Genomic DNA, 23,834 nt, shown 5'->3' with positions numbered 1-23,834 from the left:
TTGCTCACATAATCCTTCCTCCTTTCTCTTCTACTGGACTCCTGGAGCTTAGTCTGGTGCTTGGCTATAGATCTCCGCATCTGCTTCTATCAGTAACTGAATGAAGTCTCTATGATGACAGTTAGGGTATTCACCAATCTGATTACTGGGGTAGGCCAGCTCTGTCACCCTCTCGACTATTGCTAGTAGTCTAAGCTGTGGTCATCCTTGTAGATTCCTGGGAACTTCCCTAGCACCCAGTTTCTCCCTTTCCTCATAATGTTCCCTCTATCAAGATATTTCTTTCGTTGTTCTCCCACTCTTTCCCTGTTCCAGCTGGACTATCCTGTGCTTTTATCTTAAATTGATCCATTTCCATACATCTATACCTTGCCATGTGGCTGGTGGCTTACTGGCGTCTTCACATGCTGCTGGTCATGGCAGCGGCTGCAGTGTCTCTGGTCATGGCGGCGGCTGCAGCCTCTCTGGTCATGGCGGCGGCTGCAGCCTCTCTGCCTTTCTGTCCTTTTATCCTGCCTAGCCACGGCCGATCAGGTTTTATTTATTAACCAATCAGAGCAACTTGACATACAGACCATCCCCCAGCACAGCCAAGTGCAGACCATCTCAAACACCTGCACTCAGGCCCATGGTCCTAATCATCCTCTATACGGACCTGCTGGGTAACGCCACAAAGAACCCAAGAAGGGCTCCCACAGGACACACAGAACATCCCACAGCACTATCCCATCCCCTTATGTTCTTATCCCCCAATCCCCTCCCCTCTATTGTCCACCCCTTACCCTCTGTTTACTCAGGAGATCTCATCTATTTCCCCTTCCCAAGGTGCTCCATGCATGCATCCCTCTTAGGGTCTTCCCTGCTATCTAGCTTCTCTGGTGCAGTGGGTTGTAGTCTGGTTATCCCTTGCTTTACATCTAGAGTCCACTTATGAGTGAGTAATACCATGTTCAACTGAGTCTAGGTTACCTCACTCAGGATGATATTGTCTAGTTCCATCTGCTAGGGATGTCTTTCTGTATGCTGTGAGTGTGTGTTGCTCTTATTTGGTTGATAAATAAAATGCTGATTGGCTAGGAAACAGGCAGTAAGTATAGTATAGGCAGGATAAGCAGAGAGGGGAATTATGGGAACAGGAAGGCTGAGTCAGGAGTCGCCAACCAGACACAGAGGACACAAGATGTGAAGGCAGAACTGAGAAAAGGTACCAAGCCTCACAGCTAACCGTAAATAAGAATTATGAGTTAATTTAAGTGTAAGGGCTAGTCAGTAGTTAGTCTGAGCTAATGACCAAGCAGTATTAATTAATTAATATAAGCCTCTGTGTGTTTACTTGTGTCCGAGCGGCAGCAGGGCTGCTGGAGTGGAGCAGGGTCAGGAAAACTTCAGCTACATCCATCCACTTTCATGGAAATTTCATGATGTCATTTTTTTTTTTTTTTAACTGCTGAGTAGTTCTCCATTGTGTATATGTACCACATATTCTTTATTCATTCTTTGGTTGAGGGTCATCTATGTTGTATCCACGTTCTGGTTATTATGAATAATATGACTATGAACATAGTTGAACAAGTGTCCTTCTGGTATGATTGTGCATTGCTTGGGTATATGCCCAAGAGTGGTATCATTGGGTCTTGAGGTAAATTGATTCCCAATTTTCTGAGGAACTACCATACTGATTTCCAAAGTGACTGTACAAGTTTGCAATCCCACCAACAGTGGAGGAGTGTTCCCCATGCTCCACATCCTCCCCAACATAAGCTGTCTTCAGTGTTTTTGATCTTAGCCATTCTGACAGGTGTAAGGTGGCATCTCAGAGTTGTTTTGATTTGCATTTTTCTGATGACTAAGGATGTTAACAATTGCTTAAATGTCTTTCAGCCATTTGAAATTCTTCTATTGAGAATTCTGTTTAGATCTTTACTCTATTTTTAAATTGTATTGTTTGGTATTTTGATGTCTAGTTTCTTGAATTCTTTATGTTTTAGAGATCAGCCCTCTGTCAGATGTGGGATTGGTGAAGATCTTTTCGCATTCTGTAGGCTGTCAGCGAACATTTTCTTTAATGGGTAGTCTAATAATATTCCAGATGTTTTCCCTCACATTGCTATCATTTTTCACTTTTCTCATAATCATTCTCAAGACTTCTCTGTCCTTTACTGAATTCTATTTGTCTTAACACCCATTCCTCTCTTGATTTATTTCTATCACTTTTCTTTCAAAATCTGTCCAGCACCAATTTTTAAATTTTGTCTCTTTTTTTACTGGTGCCCTAATTAACAGTTGTGAGTTAAACACAAACTTTTTTTTAATCATCCTTTGTTTCTGAATATAAAAATGTTTTGTTTTTCCAGTAAATACAAAGAGATGCATTGCTGAGCCTTGTCTTATATTTGTATGTATATGTATATGCATATGCATATATATATGATGACCTTTCAGTTTCCTATTAATGGGTCTGTTTGCAATTATTTAAGTATAATTTGTAAATTCATTCTGAAATCGATGTTTCTCTTTATATTTTTACTTTGCTTCCAGTTTCATCTTATTTCTACCTACAATTATAATCAGCATACATGAATTACTTGAGTTGCAAAGGTAGATCACACTAATACTTTAAAGAAAGAATAGATTATCTTATGTATTACTTAGTGAATGTCAAGAAATTAAAATAATAAGTTCTAGTGAGAAAACTGATAAATAATACATTAAAAAGAAAAATCTGTGAAGAGAAATTTATTCAAAGATGATTTAAGTTGATGTTTTTATAACAATGCAACTCATTATAAATTTCTGAAGCTTATCAAAATTCTCATTTGAAATGCAGTATTTGTGCATATTGAAATAATTCTGCAGAGAAGACTTTCAGTTTCAATATATCTGCAAATTGTTTTTGCACAAGGCTGTTTTGTTTGAGCTATGCAATGTATTAACAAATGTGTCTAAGTATAGTCATTTTCATTCATCAATTTTAGAGAATAATTTCCTGTTACTGGATGAATAATAATATAAAGCAATTGTCTTAGTTACTTCCATTGCTGTGAAGAGACATCATGATCATGACAGCATGTATAAAGCAAAATATTTAATTGGGGTGAGTAGTTTACAGTCCATTATCATAATAGTAGGATTTGGCAGTGTAAAGTTAGACATGGTGCTGAAGAAGGAAATGAGAGTACTACATCTTGCAGGCAACAGGAAGTAGTTTGTCTCACTGTGCATGGCTTGAGCATATATAAGACCTAAAAGTCCACCACCACAGTGACACACTTTCTCCCATAAGGAGAAACACTTACTCCAACAAAACCATATTTCCATTAGTGCCATTCCCTTTAGGGGGCATTTTCAATCAAATCACCACACTAATGGTGAAGGAATCCACTCACAGATGATTCAATATAACAGAATCATAGTGTTCTAAGTGTTGTTAAACTTGCCACGTGTGCAACAAAATTGATGGATTCAGTTGTCCTTTATCTCACAATCTTGAACATGCTTAATCTTGGAAGCTGAGAAGGATCTCACCTACTTAGTATTTTGATGGGACAAATAAACCTTTGTGTTTAAGGTGGTGTTACCTTGAATCCATTATATTTAATATTCAACCCCTAAAAACTGTATTCACTGCCTATTGTGATGGAAGGATTTCTTGGCTTTGATTGCTTGTAAAATTGCCAAAAAAATTTAACATTGTCACAGTTACTAAAGAACAACTTAATAGTAAAGAAACTTGAAAATGCCACGTGTCAGCAAACTGTACATCAACACAACAATAATGCTGAAATTGTCATGTATCTTTATTATTCGATGATTTTTAACTCTGTGTTTTTCACTCTAAAATTGATAAAGACTACCTTTTCATGACTACACCATCAAGCAAATTGTCACAGGGTAATATTTCAAATGATTTCACACTAAAATTGAATATACTGAAGTCCTGGTCCCAGTGACTTCACAATCAGAGCCTGACCAACATTCACAAAACAACAGAAACCAATACTTCTCAAATTTCTCAAAAATAATTAGAAAAAGGAAGTAGTTGCAAACTAATTTCTACTCAGAGTAGAAAAAAGGTAAGAGAAACAAAAAATATAGATGAATATTATTGAATAGAAATGTAAAAATACTCAGTAAAAATATTAGCTTATAATTAGGGCTGTAAAGATGACTTGATCATCAAAATAACTCCCTGTTCTTCCAGGAACCAGTGTTCAATGACTATCACTAAACTAGGGCTATTTATTTATATCTACCTGTAACTACAGATCTAGAGTATCTGACACCTTCTGGCTTCCATAGGGAAATGTTATATGCTAGACCACACACAAACACATAAATTAAAAAGGAGATAAAAAATGATTCTTTTTCAAATTAACAAACAAAAAATTTAAGAAATATGTTAAAATCAATTATTCATATTACAAGTGGAATCTCATGGTTCAATTATATAATACACTGATAGAATAAATGTTAAAATATATGATTCAGGTTGAAAGATTAGAATACACAGATAAAATGCTTCGAGTGTGAAGATGAGTTTAAGTCCCTAGAGTACAGGGCAACATCATTTATTGGATAAGAGAATCCACAGATATGTACAGGCCACGTAGTATGCTCAAAGGTGAAAAGCAAGAGACCCTGCACACACAAGGTGGCTGATGAGGACCCAGGTTTGTTCTCTGACCTATATATACATACAACAAAGTATACCTCCTCACACATTACACACACACACACACACACACACACACACACACACACACACACACACACACACACACACACAGCCCTGTAAGTAAGTACATTGATGGCTTTAAAAGATATGGAAAGATCTTCCTTGTTTCCTAGCTTCTCTGGAGCTTTGGGCTACAGTCTGATTATCCTTTGCTTTACATCTAATATCCACTTATGAGTGAGTACATACCATGTTTGTCTTTCTGAGTCCTAGTTACCTCACTCAGTATATTTTCTAGTTCCATTTGTTTGCCTGCAAATTTCGTGATATCATTGTTTTTTACTGCTGAGTAGTACTCCATTGTGTATACCTTGCATTGGAGGAGGTGGGAATTGGGGAGGGTTGAGGAGGAAGCCTAGGGGGCAGGAGGAGAAAGGAGAGGTGGATCTGTGGTTGGTATGTAAAATGAATAGAAAATTTCTTAAGGAAAAAAAATGTATTGAAAGAGGATTGGAAAGTTTTTCAAAAGTCATATGAGGTCTTTGTAGATATCTGAAAGTTATTTGGAAACAGTATTAATTTAGTGTTTGACTGAATAACCAATGATGAGAAAAATGCAAAGGCCTTTTGAGGGCATGAAATGACAACAAAGCATTATTTGGTTGCTCTCAAAAGAGACTGCCATCCTATGCAGTAAAGATGTTATCCTCTGGCTGGGCGGTGGTGGCGCATGCCTTTAATCCCAGCACTGGGGAGGCAGAGCCAGGCGGATCTCTGTGAGTTCGAGGCCAGCCTGGGCTACCAAGTGAGCTCCAGGAAAGGCGCAAAGCTACACAGAGAAACCCTGTCTCGAAAAAACCAAAAAAAAAAAAAAAAAAGATGTTATCCTCTAAGGGCTCTCAGAAGAAATTCCCATCCTATGCAGTAAAGTTCTTGTCCTCTAAGGGCTTTTCCACAAGCTCAGAAAGACCAAGAGAAAGAGAAAACACCATGATTGGAGATCATAGAATTTTATAGTTTTATGGTTTACTTAAAAGATAAAAATTAAACAATTAAACAAAAATATGTGCAGCAACCCCCTTGTCTTTGAGCCTGTCTTCATTTTCGACTCCCACTTTTTTTTTATCTACCTCACCACAGTAGTTTGTGGACTCTAAACTAAAAAAAAACAAAACAGAACAGAACAAAAACCCTCTAGTTCTTTTTCAACCTGCTGTCAGAGGTATTTCATGTGAACTAGGAGCTCTTCATTTGATTAGGACAGAATTCTCCACGTTTCCTGGTCTATAAACTTTCTTAACAGCTATCTGACTTTCTCACATCCTGCCTTTTAGTGGCTATGCACTTGAAATGGATGTTTCTGAAACTTCTATGTTACACAAGTTTCATAAAATATTAATAGGGGTTATCTTCTGTACTATCTTTGTCTAAGAAAAATCAACAAAGATAAAATAATTAATACTATTTCAACAGCATGCACTTGGGAGAACCGAGCTAAACAAAAATAAGCACATTGTTTCTTCTCATATACCTTCTGTTTTTAATTTTAAGAAGAATCTTGAATGGGGAAGTATATAACATGAAAAACTAATCAAATATTTTGACATCACAATGCAAATATTCTATTAAACATGCCATGTTTTATTGAATTTAACATAAAAAAATAATTTCTAATAAATTCAACGTATCATCATCTTACACTTTCATTATGCTTTTTTAGGCCTCTTGGATCCCTGAATGTGTATCTCTTATGGACATAGGATTCTCTTTTCTCCATGCCATTCTTTATTATTTGAAATTTAATTACTTTCATTATGGATTAGAATAATTTTTCTGAGTCTCAAGATAACCTTATTATTATTATTCTTTAACTATTGGTTTGTATAATCATTTCATGTTGTTTAGAACAATACTTATTCATAATTCATAGGTCAATACTTGCTATTTTTATTGATCATAATTTTATATGAATATATTTAATATAAATATTTAAAATTACCTTTTTAATTTTCACATGTTTGAATTATAAAAAAGTATTATCTGTTTATTTTATTTGTATTTCATTCTTTTAATGACTTATATGATCCTCACATTATTTCTTTGCATGAATACAGTGAAGCTTATTTAAGTTTTCATTCTATACATTTAAGTATTACTTAAATTTGGATAATAACTTATTATAATTTCTTTAAGTAATTTCTCTCCTAAGTCAACCCTTACTTTGTCTCCTAGGATTCAATTAGAGTTGTTAGACTACATGGTGTTTTCTAAATGTCCATAAGTCTATGTTTCATTATAATTTTCTTATTTCTGTTTTCCTGACCAACTATTCTATTAATCCCAGTTTTCTGTAACTCCACTTAAAGTCCTATTATTTTGTTTCATTTATTGTACTTTTTAGTTTTATAAGCTGCTTTTTTATTAGTTTATTCTTTCTTAATCTATACCTCAATTAGCACTCTAACCTTCTCTCTTGTTTTTACTAGCATAAATTTTAATTTTTATTTTCCATTTTTTTGAAAATAGATTTCTTCTCCATATATCTTGACTACAATATATCTTGATTACAGCAAATCCTCCCTGTGCTTCTGAACATTCCTCCCCACTGTCTCTCCATTAGGATTCATTTCCTTACGTCTCTCATTACAAAAGAACAAACCTTGAAAAGATAACAAAATATAAAATAGAATAAGACAACAAAAACCATGACATAGAAGTTAGACAAGGCAACCCAAGAGATGGAAAAAAGACTAGAAAAGGCACAAAAATCAGTGACTCATTTATTCAAATACTCAGGAGTCTCATAAAAAACACTAAACTGAAAGCTATATTAATGTAGATGACCTGGAATAGACCCATTTTGGCCTTATGCTTACTGCTCAGTCACCGAGAGTTCATATGAGCTTTGTTCAGTTGATTAAATGTTTTAGATTTTATTTATATAAAAATATAAAAAACTTTACTAGACTATTTCCAGTAGTTTTATTTATTTACTTGAGAAGAATCTCCAGGTAGCCCTGGCTTTTCAGACCATGCTGGCTTTGAACTCATAGAGAAGTAAATGTATGGGCCACCGTGTTCCAATATACTCCAAGTTGTTTATAATTAAAAAATAAGATTTTGCATTTGTACATTGCAATTGATAACAATGAACCCCATTCAAGAGTGCCAATTAAGTCTAAGGATACTTTTCAGAGTGATGTAAAGTATTCATTGTGTTTTGTTTCTAGTGAACATTCTTTTCATTTTTCTCCTCTCCTTCCATTTTTACCTCCTTCATTCCCTCCTTCCTTTAATCCTTCCTTCCTTTTTTCCTTTCTTCCTTCCTCTCTCCATCTCCCTTTTCTATTTCTCAGCGTTTCTCTTCTTTTTGTAGATATTTTTGTTGTCTCAGACTAGGTCTCACATTGTAGATCTTGATGACCCAGAGTTTGATATATAGATCAGGCTAGCCCCAAGCTCACAGGGAAGCATCTACCTTCTACTGCCTTGAATGCTAGGATTAAATGCATGCACTACTGTGACTGACTCTTCTTCCCTTTTGAAAGGACATCATTACTTGCTATATAGCATAAGGCAGTCTATAATAGTAGACGCTGATTTAAAGTATGAACAAATTACCAAAAGAATCCTACATCAAAATTTTAATAATACATACTTATTACTTTTAAATAATATTTTTATTTTAATAGTATTAATTTATAAATTTATAAATAAACATATAAATTCATGCTAATTTAACAAGCTGAAGTAATTTTTATATAGCTCAAACTCTGGAAGGGGAACAGACCTTGAATCAAGCCTTGCTTGCATTGTGGTGCTCACACTCTCAATGTCTAAAAAACACAAAGGTGACTCATAGCTACTCATTCAATGTTTTCAAAAAATTAGTTCTAATATCAACACTTTCAAACATTTTCTACAGAAGCAAGTCAAATAATTCACATCCAAACCTTTCTTTTTAATCAATGACATTGCATTCTCATAGGATATTCAGTTCTTGTGATCTATATTGCTAGACAGAATGTACTAAGGCTGCATTATTTAGTACTATGTTAAATATTAAATACAAAGTTAGACATGCAATAGTTTTTTTGGAACACACAGGAGCAGCTTATGAAAGCTAAGTGAAACTGCTGCAGTTTTAAATGACTGGACCAAATGAGTTGGATTTTAGGGAAGGATATGGGGATGCAGAGAAAGACATACAAATTTTATCTTTTGGAAGAAATAGTCTTTACATATATGATAAATCCATTGGCTCTTTAGTATACACTCATGTGTTTTTCTTGATTTTTATTTTGTCGGAATCATCAAGTATTGACATCACCTACTATTGTAGCATGATAGATCAGATAATTTATGCCCAGTAGTGTTTGTTTTATGGAATCTGTACCCCATTATCTGCATGTGTATTTAGAACTGTGAAATCTTATTGAAAACAATGTGTTTGCTTTATTCATCAACCACTTCTGGCTACTTTGGTTTGCTATATTGTTTTATAATGTACTAGCATAATCATTCAGGTAGTTTTCTTCTTCCATTTACTGGGCAGATTCTTTTCCATGAAGTGATTCTAAGTCTGTGAGTTACTTTTGCAGTTAAGTATATTTCTTGAGAACAATAATAAGTTCTTGTAACTAGTGGATTGCTCCACCCTTTGATCTCCAGGCAAGCTTTATTTGTCAGAACACAAACAAAATATCACACAACACAGTACCAACCATATGTTTCCTTCTGTAGATTGGTCCTGAAATACAATCCAAAAATAATTGTTCAAGTAGCTACAAGTATGTAGAGATAATCCTTAAAAAATTTATGTGCATAGAAACATGACATGATTTTAATTTTTTATAATTTTTAGAAAGCTATGAGGGAATAGTTAACTTTCTTTCTAAAGAAATTAATGTTTATAAGTTTAACCCAGGTTTAATCATATGTCCTAGGATTACTCCTTAAGCTCACTGTCAACTGTTTACAAAACTGCTTTTTCAACAGCTGCTGAACTTCTCTCAGTAGGGAACAAAAGCATTGTGTTAGTCAGGATTGTCTAGAGAAATACAAATTATAGAATGAATCTATCTGTTTGCCTATCTATCTATCTATCTATCTATCTATCTATCTATCTATCTATCTATCTAACTATCTATCTATCTACCTATCTATCTATCTATCTATCCATCTTCCTATCTACCTATGCAATTTAATTAGATGGCTTAGAAACTGTAGTCCATCTTATAAAAATGGCGGTCTACCAAGGGAAGGTTCAAAGATACAGTAATTGTTTATCCAAATGATTGGATGCCTCGTTTCTTCTTCAGTATATGTTAGAACCTATAATAAGTAGTCTCTTATGCCAGTGAAGAAGTGAACTTGACAGCCAGAGTGAGGGCAATCAGGCAAAGAAAGAGCAAATTTTCTTCCTGAATGTTCTTAAATATTTTGGCACGAGATAGTTGGGGGTCCAGAAGGTGTGGCCCAGATTAAAGGTGGCTTTTCCCACCACAAAAGATCTTGATTAAATTTTAACAGATCCACTAGAGGTATGACCAGCTGCTTGAGTTTTAATTCAAGAAGTATTCAAGCTGACAATGCAAAATAGACATTGAAATATTATACTGTATTGATTTATATTTAATTCATTAAAATCAAAAGCACTGTCACACACAATTTTTCATTGGAAATAAACCTTATGTTTATGCTACAAAGAAAATGTTTACCTTACTTATTTCCATAAGTGTTATAATAAGGAATTAAAATTATACTTGTTTATTTTATGCATATATAGTAGACCATAGAACCTACTAAAGCAGCCAAATGATATAATTTTTTTCTTTAACTCACAAAATATTTCTTTTAAAATATTTCTGCCCTACCTGTGTATTTGTTTATATCTTAACACTTCTGATAAAAAGCCTTATTTACATTCCAATTATCTTATAAAATAAAATTGCACCCAGAATCACAATTAATGACTAAGTATCAACACCTGGTGTTTGAACTTTATCCACTATAATATTTCCAAGATTTAGCTTCTCTCTTGGGGTTAATAAGATATTTGAAAATCAGTGTGCTTGACATGGCTAAGCATTTATTTTTAACATTTTCTTACATTCCAGTACTGATACAATGATTATGTTTCCACTATTTCATATTGCAGTGCTAGATGAGTTACCCTTTAGTCACTTAAATTCTTAAAGTCATTTTTTTTAGTCTTTTTATTTATGAATTTTAATATTTTTGATTATGGCTTAATAATTGTAATTAAAATTATGCATATCTATTATGCAATATTTAAGCAGTATAAATAAATAAAAACATTTGAAGAGATAGGCATTTCTGAAATATATGCTAAGTTTGTAAAGCTCAACAGAGTTGAAGTTTTCACTAAACCATTCAGTCTTTTACTATATTCAGATTCTGACCAAGAATTATTCTAATGTATTTCCCCATTATTTGATATTATAAGACTATTCTTTAATGTACTTTTCTTCCACACTGAACCTGACACATTGCTAAAGAGTAATTAAAACCAAAACAACTACTTGAAAATTAATTTAGCTATCTTAGTTTAATGCTTGGTCACTGATGTTAAACATATTCACTATTATGTCATTAATATATTCTTGTGTTGTTATGTTATTGTCTTTGTTTGAAATAAGAATAAGATGGCCTTGGCTGGAGAGATGAGTGAGAAGTTAGGAGGATTTGCTCCTCTTCAAGAGAACCCAAATTTGGTTCTAAGCTCCCAAATAGCAGCTCACAACATTCCCTAATGCCAGTTATGGGATCCAATAACTCTGGATTTGCTGACACCTCTACTCATGTACACATCACCATGTGTATATAAATGCACATAAAATAACTTAAAAATCTAAGACTCCTTAGAAGGGTATAGGATTTTGTTTTACTGTTCTCTTTAGCAGATGTGCCTGTCTCTCTTTTTATTTCACTGTCATCTATCATCTACCTGTCATCTTTATATATCCATCTGTCTATTAATCTATCTATTCATCTATTTATCTCCCTATGAACTTTATCCATTTTACTTTTTCAATATCTGAATCTTTCTTTTCATATTGATAAGGGATTTGAGATGTCAATGTGCTTAAAGTGGATCAATATTTATTTTAAAAATTTTGTTACAATTCATTAATGATAACAGAATATACTTTTACTATTTAATATTACAATACTTGGCAAGCTATTTGTTTCTTCACAAAACTCCATCTTTCTAGCCTTTTAAAAATTTAATACTTTTATGATGATGGAACGTAAGAGAGAGATAATTTATTGTTTTAAAAGATACATAATTTAATTACTATGTTATATGTATAGATAGATATGAAAAAGACTACATTGTATAACAATTACCTTATTCTTTTCTCTATGAGCTGAAAACTTTGTATTTGGTGTGAAACAAAAAGAATTAGAAACACATTTATTTATAAAGTACTATCTATACACTACATAATGAATTTGTCATTAAGATTTAAATTCGTTTTGTAGTTATATTAGTATTAACTTTCACAATTGCCAACTGTTGTGTACCATGAAATTTATAAAACAGAGAAAGATAAAAAATCAAACAAAACATGGTAAATAACATATTAAAATTACACCATATTTTTTTAAAATATAAAATGATCAGTATATATAACACAAAGTGCTAAATTGTCTTATTAATTCTGGTTCAATTATTCTTACATCCACACCGGTATTTACAAGATCTTCAATGTGAATGTCATTTATTCGTATTTTTAATTTTGATCTTTATCCATTTATAGTTTGCCAAAAAATGCACTTTATGGTTTCTCCTGAATTTCTTGTTCTCTCTGTTATAGCTGTTCTATCACCCCCAAGCAGTATGGCTTAACTGCTTTTTTGCATAGTACATTAGCATTTTCAAAAGCCAGAGATTCAATTATTATCTATCTAGCTTCTGAATTTGGTATCATTTATTTACTGCTGAAGATAATCTTTTTAAGATATCTGTGAAGGTTTCTTTTGGGTCCTGTATAACTTTTTTAAATGACTCAATTTTTCCCCTAATTCTTCAATTCCATCCCAAGCATTCAAGGCTGCTATTCAGCATAAAATTAGGGTATGGTCATCATATAAACATTGTAATTGTATATCAGTATAATCACCTTCTTCAAGAAGTTGATCTTTGGAAATTTCCATACCTCTAGCCCTACATCATTGTTCTATAGTCTTATACTGTGTTTTATAGTCTTATACAGAATTATAGTCTGTAAGTATGGACCAGTCTCAAGGACAGCTATAACCAAATCTTTCCAGTCCTGAGGGATATTTCTATTGCAAGCTGACCACAAGTTTAGCATCTGCTTTACAAATGGAGAATGCATGCCATATGATATTATAGCTTTAAATTTCCTCAAATCTAACATTTCCACTGGAGTCAAGTTAGTTCATACACAGCCTTGAGCATTAGGTAGTTTCTGTATGATTACTGGGTAGATTGAGGTTGGTTGTTTGAAAACCTTAGGCTGTTGCTCTGTAACCATGTAATTCAATGCAGAGACAGGTTCACATTTAAATTCTTCTGTCTGGGTCTGAATTTCTCTCTGATTTGTTCTAACAAGTTATCCTAAAACTTGCATCTTGGCACTCAAATTAACCCATCTTCTTAATGATAAAACAAAAATGATAAAACAAATAATATCCATAACTGATGTTATGTAAATCTTATCAACATTAATTATCCTCCCATTTAGTTGTTCCATTTTCAGACTGCCTAATGTATTATTAAATAGATACCAAATTTCCTCTATTGTAAAAATGTAAAAAATTCTCTTTTAACTAATTTCTCCCTTTAAAAAATCCTACTTGACTCACCAAATTTGCCAACAGTGATGATTCAGATGTAAGTCTGAGTCCTCTGCATAGAACAATAGAATCCCAAGCTGGTTTCAAGACAGGTATTTAGTGTGGTATCAGCCCAGGATGTGGATCCAGGGAGAACCCACAACCCACCGCTTAGGGTTGAGCTGGGCGTAAAGCACCAGGCAAGTGTCTTTTTTTGTGATTTCATTCCACAAACATTGGGGCACCAGATATAACATGAAATTCTCAACCCTCTTATTAACAACAACAACAACAACAACAAAAAATAGCCAGATATTGGGGTGAAAGCTGGAAGATCAGCGGAACAGAAGAAGCCACAGCCAATCTCACCTTACAAACTCCTCAGCCTCCACAATAAGACTTCCTGTTTGCTCACACCTTATATACCTTTCTATGCCCTGCCACCTTTCTTCCTTCCTAGTGCTGGGATTAAAGGCTATGTATTTTCTAAGCAAAGGCATGAGATCTCAAGTGTTGGGATTAAAGGTGTGTGCCACCACTGCCTGACCTCTATGTCTAATTTGATGTCTGACTCTGTTCTATGGTCCCCAGATAAGTTTTATTGGGGTGCACAAATACAGTATTACCACAAGTATTGAAAACATACATACAAGTAATGTTGTAAAGACAGAGTATGTTGTATTTATGTATTTGGGGATATATGTGTATATACATTTGCATAGGCTCCTCACATAAGCTAAGACTTACAGGTAAGAAATATTTTCCGGTGACTGACAATTACATTTCTTCAGGGATAAGCCTTCCAATAGGTTATCTTAACCCAAGTGGTTAGCCCCAAACACATTTAATGGTACCAATGCTATACATACATACATACATATTTGTGAGTGAAACACACATATATGCAACACCTATCAAACACACACATATAAATATATATTTAAGCAATAATAATTACAGAAGAAGAAGGCTTATATTTGAGAGAGAGTGAAGGTGACCATATAGGGGACTTGGAATGGGGAAAAGGTGGTTTAGAAATAGTGTAAATATAGTTCTCATGTATGAAATTCTCAAAAAAGTTAAATTAACAAAAGGTAGATAGTTAGAGAACTCAACTTTTAGTGGTCTTAGGTTTATTTGGAGGGTCAAAAAGAGACATTAATGAATGTTAATGAATGAAGCAGTTCTTCCAGGACAAATAATTGTAAAATAAAGTACAAATTTGTATTTATAATTTTCACAGTCCATGAGGGCAAGAACCATTATAATTTTAAATATTTCAGATGGCTGGTGATTATATATCATGTGCTGATTTTGATATGAGTGTGTAGTCTAACTTTAAAATTAGTATTTATTATATTTTCAAACTTTGTTACTTAGTTATAATAAAGATAAAAAGAGATTAAATAGAATTTAATCATTCTATTAAAAATTCTTTAATTTGTTATTTAAACATAAAGGTTTTAAAGCTCTAAACAGGAATTATTCTAGTATAATATAAAAAATGGCCAAAGTGATTTTTTTTTAATATTAAGAGGAAACACTACTAAATACATAGTATATGTTTTCAAAATTCTTGTCTTATTTATCAAACTAGGAAACTTATCCAGTAAATAAAAAGTGTTCTGGTGTAAAAAACTCATTTATAAATATCATCCAGGATTGAAGTTTGAGGTATATTAATCCTACCCAAGTTTGAGATTAAGAAATGATTTATGAGAGTTTTACAAGAGAAAACCACGTTGAACCAACATCATCATTTATCTGACAGATCAAAAGACCTTGAAGAAACTGAATTATTTCCAGCCATGGTGTAGAGGAAATCAAAACATGAAAATTTTTAGAAAAATAAAAGTGTAGGAGAAGATGAAATCAGGAAAAAATGTCTTGACATTCAGTTTCTGCTTATCTGTTCATATTTTCATTGCTCTTTTTTAATTTGGAGAGTTCCATACTTACACACAATTAAATATGAATAAGCCCACACTATAATTTTCCTCCAAGTTCTCCCATACCACAAAACAGAATCCTTGCTTTCCTCCTGCATTTTATTTAATTAATCTACTAAGTCCAGTTTTTATTCCCTTTGTGGGTCTTACTGTGCAGACACACAGCATCTACCACTGTCCACATAAAAAAAACCCACAATTTTCCCTCTACCAATAACTGTCAACTACAAATAGCTCATAGTATGGAGTGGGGCCTAAATATCCCCTAACCCATCTATGTCGAGAATTTAGCCTGCTTGATATTGTACAGGTTGGTTTAAAATGTGCAACCCCTTACTCCCTATTTCAGTCTTTATTTTAAGCAATCCTAAACTCTCACTAAGAATCAAACTTGTTTTATTCAATTTAGTAATGGTGCATTCACCAAACTTGGATGACTTGCAGCTTATTGTTTCTTCATAGCATTCATTAAATTACGGAATCACCAGTAAGAGCAAAACTTTCGCACTAAAACTTTTTATTAAACTTGTAGATCAATTATGATAAAAGGATCTGGAGGGAATCATTTTTACCACTTCTGCTTCCAATATAGCTCAAGCCATTCTCTAGGACTACCTTTATTATTTCCAATTTTAGTCAGGAGTGATGAATTCTACACACAATCCTGAAAATTTCAAGTGCAATTTGGAGAAATGTGTCATGTACTTAGCAACTTTTATTCCTGTTTGAAAGAAAAATACATGGCATAACAAAACTTGAAATATTTAAAGGGAGCCTGAAAATAATCATATTGAATAGATGAAGAATGTTCATAACAGATGACCCATAATTTTAATGACTTCATATATGTTAGATATTCTGTAAATTCTTTTGAGTGTTCTATGCACATAGAAACATCTTTCCAGTCGACAGCAATTATTCACTTTATCTACCTACCATAGTTTTACTTTGTTTCACGTTGTGCTCTAAAGGACTGCCAATCAAAATGCGTGGAAAAGGAACCTTTAAATCCCATTCTCAATCTCAATGGGAAATAAAGTTTAAAGTGATATGGTATTTGCTTATGATGTACCAGCTGTCTTTCAATAAGTAAACTGTGTTCATCGATTAACTCAATATTGTTTGTGATATATGAGCTTTTTAATAAATCCTTTTCATTTCTATTGTTAATATTTTGCACAAGAGTTTTGCTAGTGTGCTGAGGAAGGTGGTTTCATTGCTATTTATTTTGGTCATGTGAAAAACTTGGGCATCATAAACTTTTTTTGTTTACTTTTAGCAACTTAAAAAATTTAATTTGCGAATAGTTTTGCGATCGATTTATTATTAAACATAGTTTTAATATAATTTTATTTGTATTGATTATAGAAGTAAAAGTATAATAATAATGTTAAGATAATTTAATTGAAACATTATCATACAAGTTTATGAACCATAATATAAAGCTTTAATATGCATAACTTATTTACTGTTAAAACCAAGGTAATGAGCATATTCATTATGTCAAGCATTTATCATTTTTGAGGCAAAATATTCAAAATTTTCTCCTGATATTTTGAAACATTGACTATAGCCTTTACATGTATAACAGAGAACATAACTTCATTCTTCTACTTTACTGTAATTGTATATTTACTGGCCCGTTTTCACCACCACTTTTTACACCTTCATGTCTCTAGTCTTTAATCACTATCATTTTACTTTCACATTGCATGTGATTTTCTTTATTAGAGTCTTCATATGAGTAAGAATTTACCACAGCTGCTTTGTGAGCTTGGGTATTTCTCTTATTGTAATGTCTTTCAAGTTTACCAATGTTGCCCAATAAGATGAAAAGAATTCTTATTTTCATGGAGGCTTAGTCATTCTAGTTGTTATATAACAAAAAAATTTAAATACCTTTTAATATTTAACATCAATAAATTTTAGAATAAATATGTAATGCATATACAATTTCTTTGACTCTTTTCAGATTTATTTACCTGATATTCTGATACAGAAAATCTCTCTTAAGTCACCTTTTAAGACAAGAAAAGATATTTTTTCAATTCAGTTACTGCTTCCTGAAACAAATAATTTTGTTAAAATAACTTTTTAAAAAGATTTCTTTCATTTGATTTCCATGAAGATGTATTTAAATAAAGCTTTCTAAATTGTAAAACAGGACATAACTCTCTTGACCACTATTGACACTTTATAAACATCATCTTTTCATTTCTCTGTGTGGTTTATAGGTTGACAACGACAAACCATTCACTGACACCTCAAACTGATTTGGATTCCAGTAGCTCTGAAGAATTCTATCAAGCTGTTCATCATGCTGAGCAATCATTTAGGAAGATGGAGAATTATTTAAAGCAACAGCAGCTCTGTGATGTCATCCTGATTGTTGGGAATCGAAAGATACCTGCTCATAGGTATGGGAGTGTCATTATTGGACTTCTGCATTCATAAGAGTCATAAACTAGTGTTTAGGCTGCAGAATTCGGAGCATTATAACAATAAGGAACTAGATATCTTAGAGAACTTGAGTTTTTGTACTGTTACTTTACCTTGAGGGGAATTTACAATATATTTGAATTATTTAACTTCTAATAAATAAATGAATCTAAAGACTTAAAAATAAATATTCTTATAACATATTGAATGCCTGTGTATATTATGTGCTTTAGTGATTAGCTTTCAGTTCACAGTAATTCAGTGATGTTGCCTTAAGAAAGGAAATAAAGCACTTTCACTTGGAGCGATACAGCCAAGAGCCAGTTCAGACTTGAATTCTCTACTTCATGCTCCAATGTCTTGCATATACTACTATCTGTTGCATTAGTCTGATTTTGTGCCTACCTGGAGAACGTCTTATGAATCTGTCTGTACCTCTGTCTTCATCTGCCTTCCTATGTGTCTGTCTCAGGACTGTGTGTCTGCCCCTCCCAGAGGGCTTCATTTTGACTATATTGAAGAGCATAGAAAGCATCATATAGGGAAGGAAGGGAAGGAAGGGAAGGAAGGGAAGGAAGGGGAGGAAGGGGAGGAAGGGGATACTTTATAGAAATCTTCACAGAGTTTTACAAGTGATTGAGTCACTGGTTCCAGCTTATCCTAACTGACCCAGAAAAAAAAACACATCGTTTTTATCAACCAGTATTCACAAATGTTGCATCAATTTTTATGATAGATTTTAGAAAGTTGCAAAATCTGTATTTGCTTTTGGCAGCAAATGATACAGATGCATTAATTGGGTCGGGGCATGGAAGAATACATAATGTAAGATTATAGCTATGCTGTAAAATATGACTACACAAGGCAAGTAACATTGGTTGTTCCATTACTTCCTTAAAGGCACATAAAACAAACAGTTTGATAACTGCTTAAATGTAAAGTTATTCTAATATGTATTATGAACTATGGATGTTAGGTTCAGCAAAATTTCCATTTTCTTAGAATTTAGTAGATATTTTCATAATATCTTCATCATAAATAACTAATGATATATTAGTATTTTTCATCGGACTTACAACAATACTAAAGAAGTTATAATTTAGAAAGTGTGTCCCATATTTGAAATTAAACATTTTATTTTATCATTTACTTAAAAACTTTGGGTATTATGGAAAGAAACTATTGGTTTAAGATATGAAATTAATACTGACACTTAAAATTACATTTTTTAAATATCATTGTGACACAACATGGCTCTTACAGTCAAATATATTTAGAAAAGAATATTTCCATATACCATTTGCATAATTGAGACAAATAATTACATTCCATGTATTAGACACGGAATTTTATAGTTCAAGATTGATATATATTGTTTACATCTAAAAATACAGTGATTTGATGATCATATGATAGTTTAGTTTTATAATTATTTCAATTTTTATATGAGAAAATTATTTCAATTTCAATAGGGACTTGATTCCATATCTGAATTCAATAAATCTGGATTTTTTTATATTTGTAGATTCAAGCAACCACATATATAAAGAGACTACAAAAATTACACTAATTGAACATATATATATATATATATATTATTTTCTCATCATTAATTTTCAAATGTTATACTATAATAATTTGTATATTACCACATTGTATTAAAATTATAGGCAATCTAAAGTATACAGAAAATATAATTATAATACACATGTTTTAAAAACAAATAATACATATTTTGATGTTAGTATCAGTGAAGTAACTGAATCCAATTCCATGAATATAGCAAGAGAAAAAAGATTTTTAATTTAGATTTCCTTGATAATTTCATATGAATTCATAGAAAGTATGAATTGCCCAAATGCTGAAATCTCTTCAACAGTATTCCTATATATTTAAAAAATTAATCAGTATTATGTATACAATGTATATGTAAGTCATATATACATATCACATGCAGACACATTCATAGTTGGTTAAATGTATACATATATCTAAGATATTGACTACAAAAATGAGTCCATAAAAACTAACACAATTTCTAGTGTGACATCAATACAAATTGTTCACATAGACCAAAGATAAATACCTGGACATGCATGCAAAAAACGATTTAACATCTGTGAAATATGAAATCCAATCTTAGTCACTCTGAGAGTGCCAGTAACTTATTATATACAATAGTTTTCTAAATATTACTATGAAATTGAAATGCCATTTATAAGATATTAACAAACACTTGCCATTGATAGAAGTATATCATGTAATATGTATGACAAGAGCAAATTATCCTTAACCTACATTTAGATAGAATGTACCTTAAATTCTAGTTATGTTCTCATTGGCTAAATTTATTCTTATTTAATGTGACTAAATTTACTTCATTATGAACATAAATTCATTTAATAGTTTGTGTATATTTGTTTAAAAACAGAGGACATCTCAAATAGTATATTAACGTGTAAGGCAAATACTATGAGAGGTAGTTCTCATGGAGCAGATTTCTGCTTAAGTTCCAGATGGATTGCTCTATGTCCTGCGTCTGAAGTGTGTGGTGTCTATGGCAACAGGAATGTACCTTCAAAATCTTGGAAATAACCAAGGATAATGATCATTATAGTGTATGATAGTTTCTAACTTTAGGGCCACAGTCACTAAGCCATACCTAGAATGTCATGTTTTGGCACATATATAATTTATTAAGAGTCTCATTGTCTCATTTGCTTTAAGTGGAAAGCTCTAAAGGGCTAATAATACCTTAGGGAAGCATAACCAGACTGAGAGAGAAGGTTGTACTTACAATATGTATATATATATATATATATATATATATATATATATATATATATAAACTCACACACATGTACATTAACAACAATTTTAAAAAGGCAGTGAATTTTTGAGAAAGCAAGGAGGGTGCAATTGGGAGAACTTCAAGGAGAAACGGGAAAGGGGGAAAAGGAATCCTTTTATTTGAACTTCAAAAAGTATTTTAAAAATTCAGACTTTATTCATGGTTTGATAGTATTGAAAATCCTAAGATTATTATATGTTTTCACCAATAGTTTAGGGCAATAAGCTATAACAAGAGAAGTTACTTATAATTTTATGTTTATCATTTATTAATAATAGGATGGATGATTACATACAATAAACTGATAAAGCTTATTCATACACAATATGGTCCAAAGAACAAAGTGAAGGGTAGGCTGTCATGTGTTTTTTTTTTTTAACATTAATCTTTTTTTTTTTAAAGCATGTGCTTACTGTTCATGCTTTTTTTTAAGGTTTATTTATTTACTATGTATACAGAAGAGGGTGCCAGATTTCATTACAGATGGTTATGAGCCACCATGTGGGTGCTGGGAATTGAACTCAGGACCTCTGGAAGAGCAGTCAGTGCTCTTAACCTCTGAGCCATCTCTCCAGCCCCTGTTGTCATGTTTTTAAAAATATCTATTTTAGCTGTCCTTGTTTGAAATAGCTATAGGTTGATGAAGTGAAAATTTAAATGATGAATAAGAAGATAATATGTGACTAGTACAAGAAAATGTAATTCTATGATCTGAAATCCTGAGTTTTCATATGTATCATGTTGTGTTTTCCACCTTATTAAATATTATTATTAAATAGATATATTTAATAGTCAAATTAGTGAATTTCAAGAATATACATATATGCATACTCATAAGTAAACATTATATATATCATTATGATTATTTCCATTTTATAATGAAACAAAACCTGACTTACACTAAATATTTTACCTGCTTGCAGAGTACAGAATCTGTAAGAATTTTGATGAAGTTAATCTCAATCCAAAAGCACACATATTTTAATTATTGGCACATAATATTAACAATGATGCTTTTTCTTCAAGAACATTAAAGTGGTGTGTTAGTCCTTGTCACTGGATCTGTTACTTGTCTAGAGGTGAGGAATGTATGCAGGCTGGCAGATCAGTGATCTGGTCTTTCAATTTCAAGAGCTCCACATACTCTTCAGACATGGTAAAAAACAAAACAAAACAAAACAAAAAAACAAAAAAAAAAATCATTCATATCATCTGGAAGATCCCTAATGCCATAACAGTTAGAAACAAGGGAAGGTAAATGTAAGAAAATTGCAGGCAGACCACTGTGAATTTAGTTTGAAGACAGGCAAATGCCAGTGGACAGTTGGCCTTTTTTTTTTTTTAAACTGGAATTGCAATAGCATAGTAAAATTTAGAGCCATTGGACCTATCATAAAGCAGTGCTAAAGAGGGGCTCTGTGAAAACTAATATAAAGTCAAAACCAGAAGTCCATAATACTCTACAGCAAAGGAAGGGCCAAGGAGGAAAAGAAAGAGAAGCCACTGACTAAGAGGAAAAGCTGAGATAAGAAAGTCTGCCCTGCTCCATAACTTAAAAAAAAAATACTTTAAAACATGGGAGGTCAACAGTGTCAAACCCTGTAATAAATTGAAGTGGAGCATAGGAATCTTTAATAGATTTGCAAAGAATTTACTGACCCCAGTCAGAGATTTTCCTTAGTGGCTGCATTCTTTCACTGATGGAATTTTTGCCCCAGCTTCGCTTGCATTAACTGAAGCTAAATAAGCTCATATAAAGATGTTGATTTTTGCCAAGCATTAAATCATAGACGCTAGTTCAAATCTTTTGTGTCACTAAATCTAAATGCAGGATTAAGCTTTCTACACTTCTATTACTCAGCTGAAAGTGTTTTCCTAGAGCTGATGGAGAAGATTTCATTTGATAATTTAAACTTGCGCAACGCAGGTCACAGAATATTTTGCTCTTCACCATGTGACCGGCCTGTAATACAAACTTTGTGTGTCAGAACAAGCTGATTGGGTTTACGTTTAAATACGTATGCTTAGAGAGATGCATAATCTGATGTTTATGGTGATATAATATTTACCATTTTAATAAAACTGATTACTTATTACATATTTAATTGGCTTCATGTAAATATTTGGCTACTTCTGTGCTTTTTAAATAAAATTAATTATTATTATATTATTGAATTATTTTATACGTAAGCATGTAGCAGGTTTTCTCAGACTGCTAGCCCCAAATCATGACACAGAGACTTAGTTAGTTATTAGTTATGAATGTTCGGCCTTAACTTATGTCAGTCCCAATAGCTTTTATAACTTAATTTAACCTGTTTGTCTTCATCAATGCTTTGCCTTGGGGCCTTTTACCTTTCTTTCATTCTGTATGTCCTATTTTTCCTCTTCATCAAAAGCTAGCCAGGGATTAGTGATGTACACCTTTAATCTCAGCACATGAGAGGTAGAGCCAGGTGGATCTCTGTGAGTGTGAGGCCAGCCTGGGGTACAAAGCAAGTTCTAAGACAACCAAAGCTGTTACACAGAGAACTCCTGCCTTAAAAACCCTTCCTCCACTCCCCCCAAAAAGAAAAAAAATTCACAAACTACACTAAAAAGTGAATAGATGGGGGTTGGTAATTTAGCTCAGTGGTAGAGTGATTGCCTAGCAAGTACAAGGCCCTGGGTTTGGTCCTCAGCTCTGGAAAGAAAAAGGGCAGGAAAGATGGCAACCTCATAAAAGAAAGCAATAACAAAAAGTGATCATCATTTCTCCTCTTAGTTTCTACTTGGGGCAAAGAGTGATGTAATGTGTGTTATACAGTAAGAACTTACCACATATGGAAGAAGTAGGAGAACATAGTCCATAATGGAGAGTAACTCCATCCAGTGGAAAGTGACCGAGAGAAGACTTGGATGCTGAAATAATCAAAAGGTTATAAAAGTTATAATAGAATTAACTATTTTTTTTACATTGATGTATAAAAAAAGAGCAAATGAGTTATTGTCAACAACTGGAAATCACCTAAAATAAACCAGAGTGAAAATGAAATGTTGAATATGAAACAACTTTCAACTTAAACTATGAGACACTGGGAATTTTTAAGAC

General features: G+C 32.7%; 1 protein-coding gene across 1 annotated transcript in view; it reads left to right on the top strand.

Moving 5' to 3' along the window:
* Klhl1 (kelch like family member 1) overlaps nucleotides 1-23,834 on the top strand; it is a 360,467-nt gene that overhangs the window by 106,488 nt on the left and 230,145 nt on the right. Inside the window, exon 2 of the mRNA XM_006978014.4 lies at nucleotides 17,688-17,870. Coding sequence (XP_006978076.1) covers nucleotides 17,688-17,870 — 183 coding nt within the window. The remainder of the gene's footprint in view (nucleotides 1-17,687; nucleotides 17,871-23,834) is intronic.

This window comes from Peromyscus maniculatus, chromosome 9, assembly GCF_049852395.1.
Source record: "Peromyscus maniculatus bairdii isolate BWxNUB_F1_BW_parent chromosome 9, HU_Pman_BW_mat_3.1, whole genome shotgun sequence".
Taxonomy (NCBI): domain Eukaryota; kingdom Metazoa; phylum Chordata; class Mammalia; order Rodentia; family Cricetidae; genus Peromyscus; species Peromyscus maniculatus.
The sequence above is the reverse complement of the archived record's forward strand: the minus strand, read 5'-3'. Positions and strand labels throughout refer to the sequence as shown.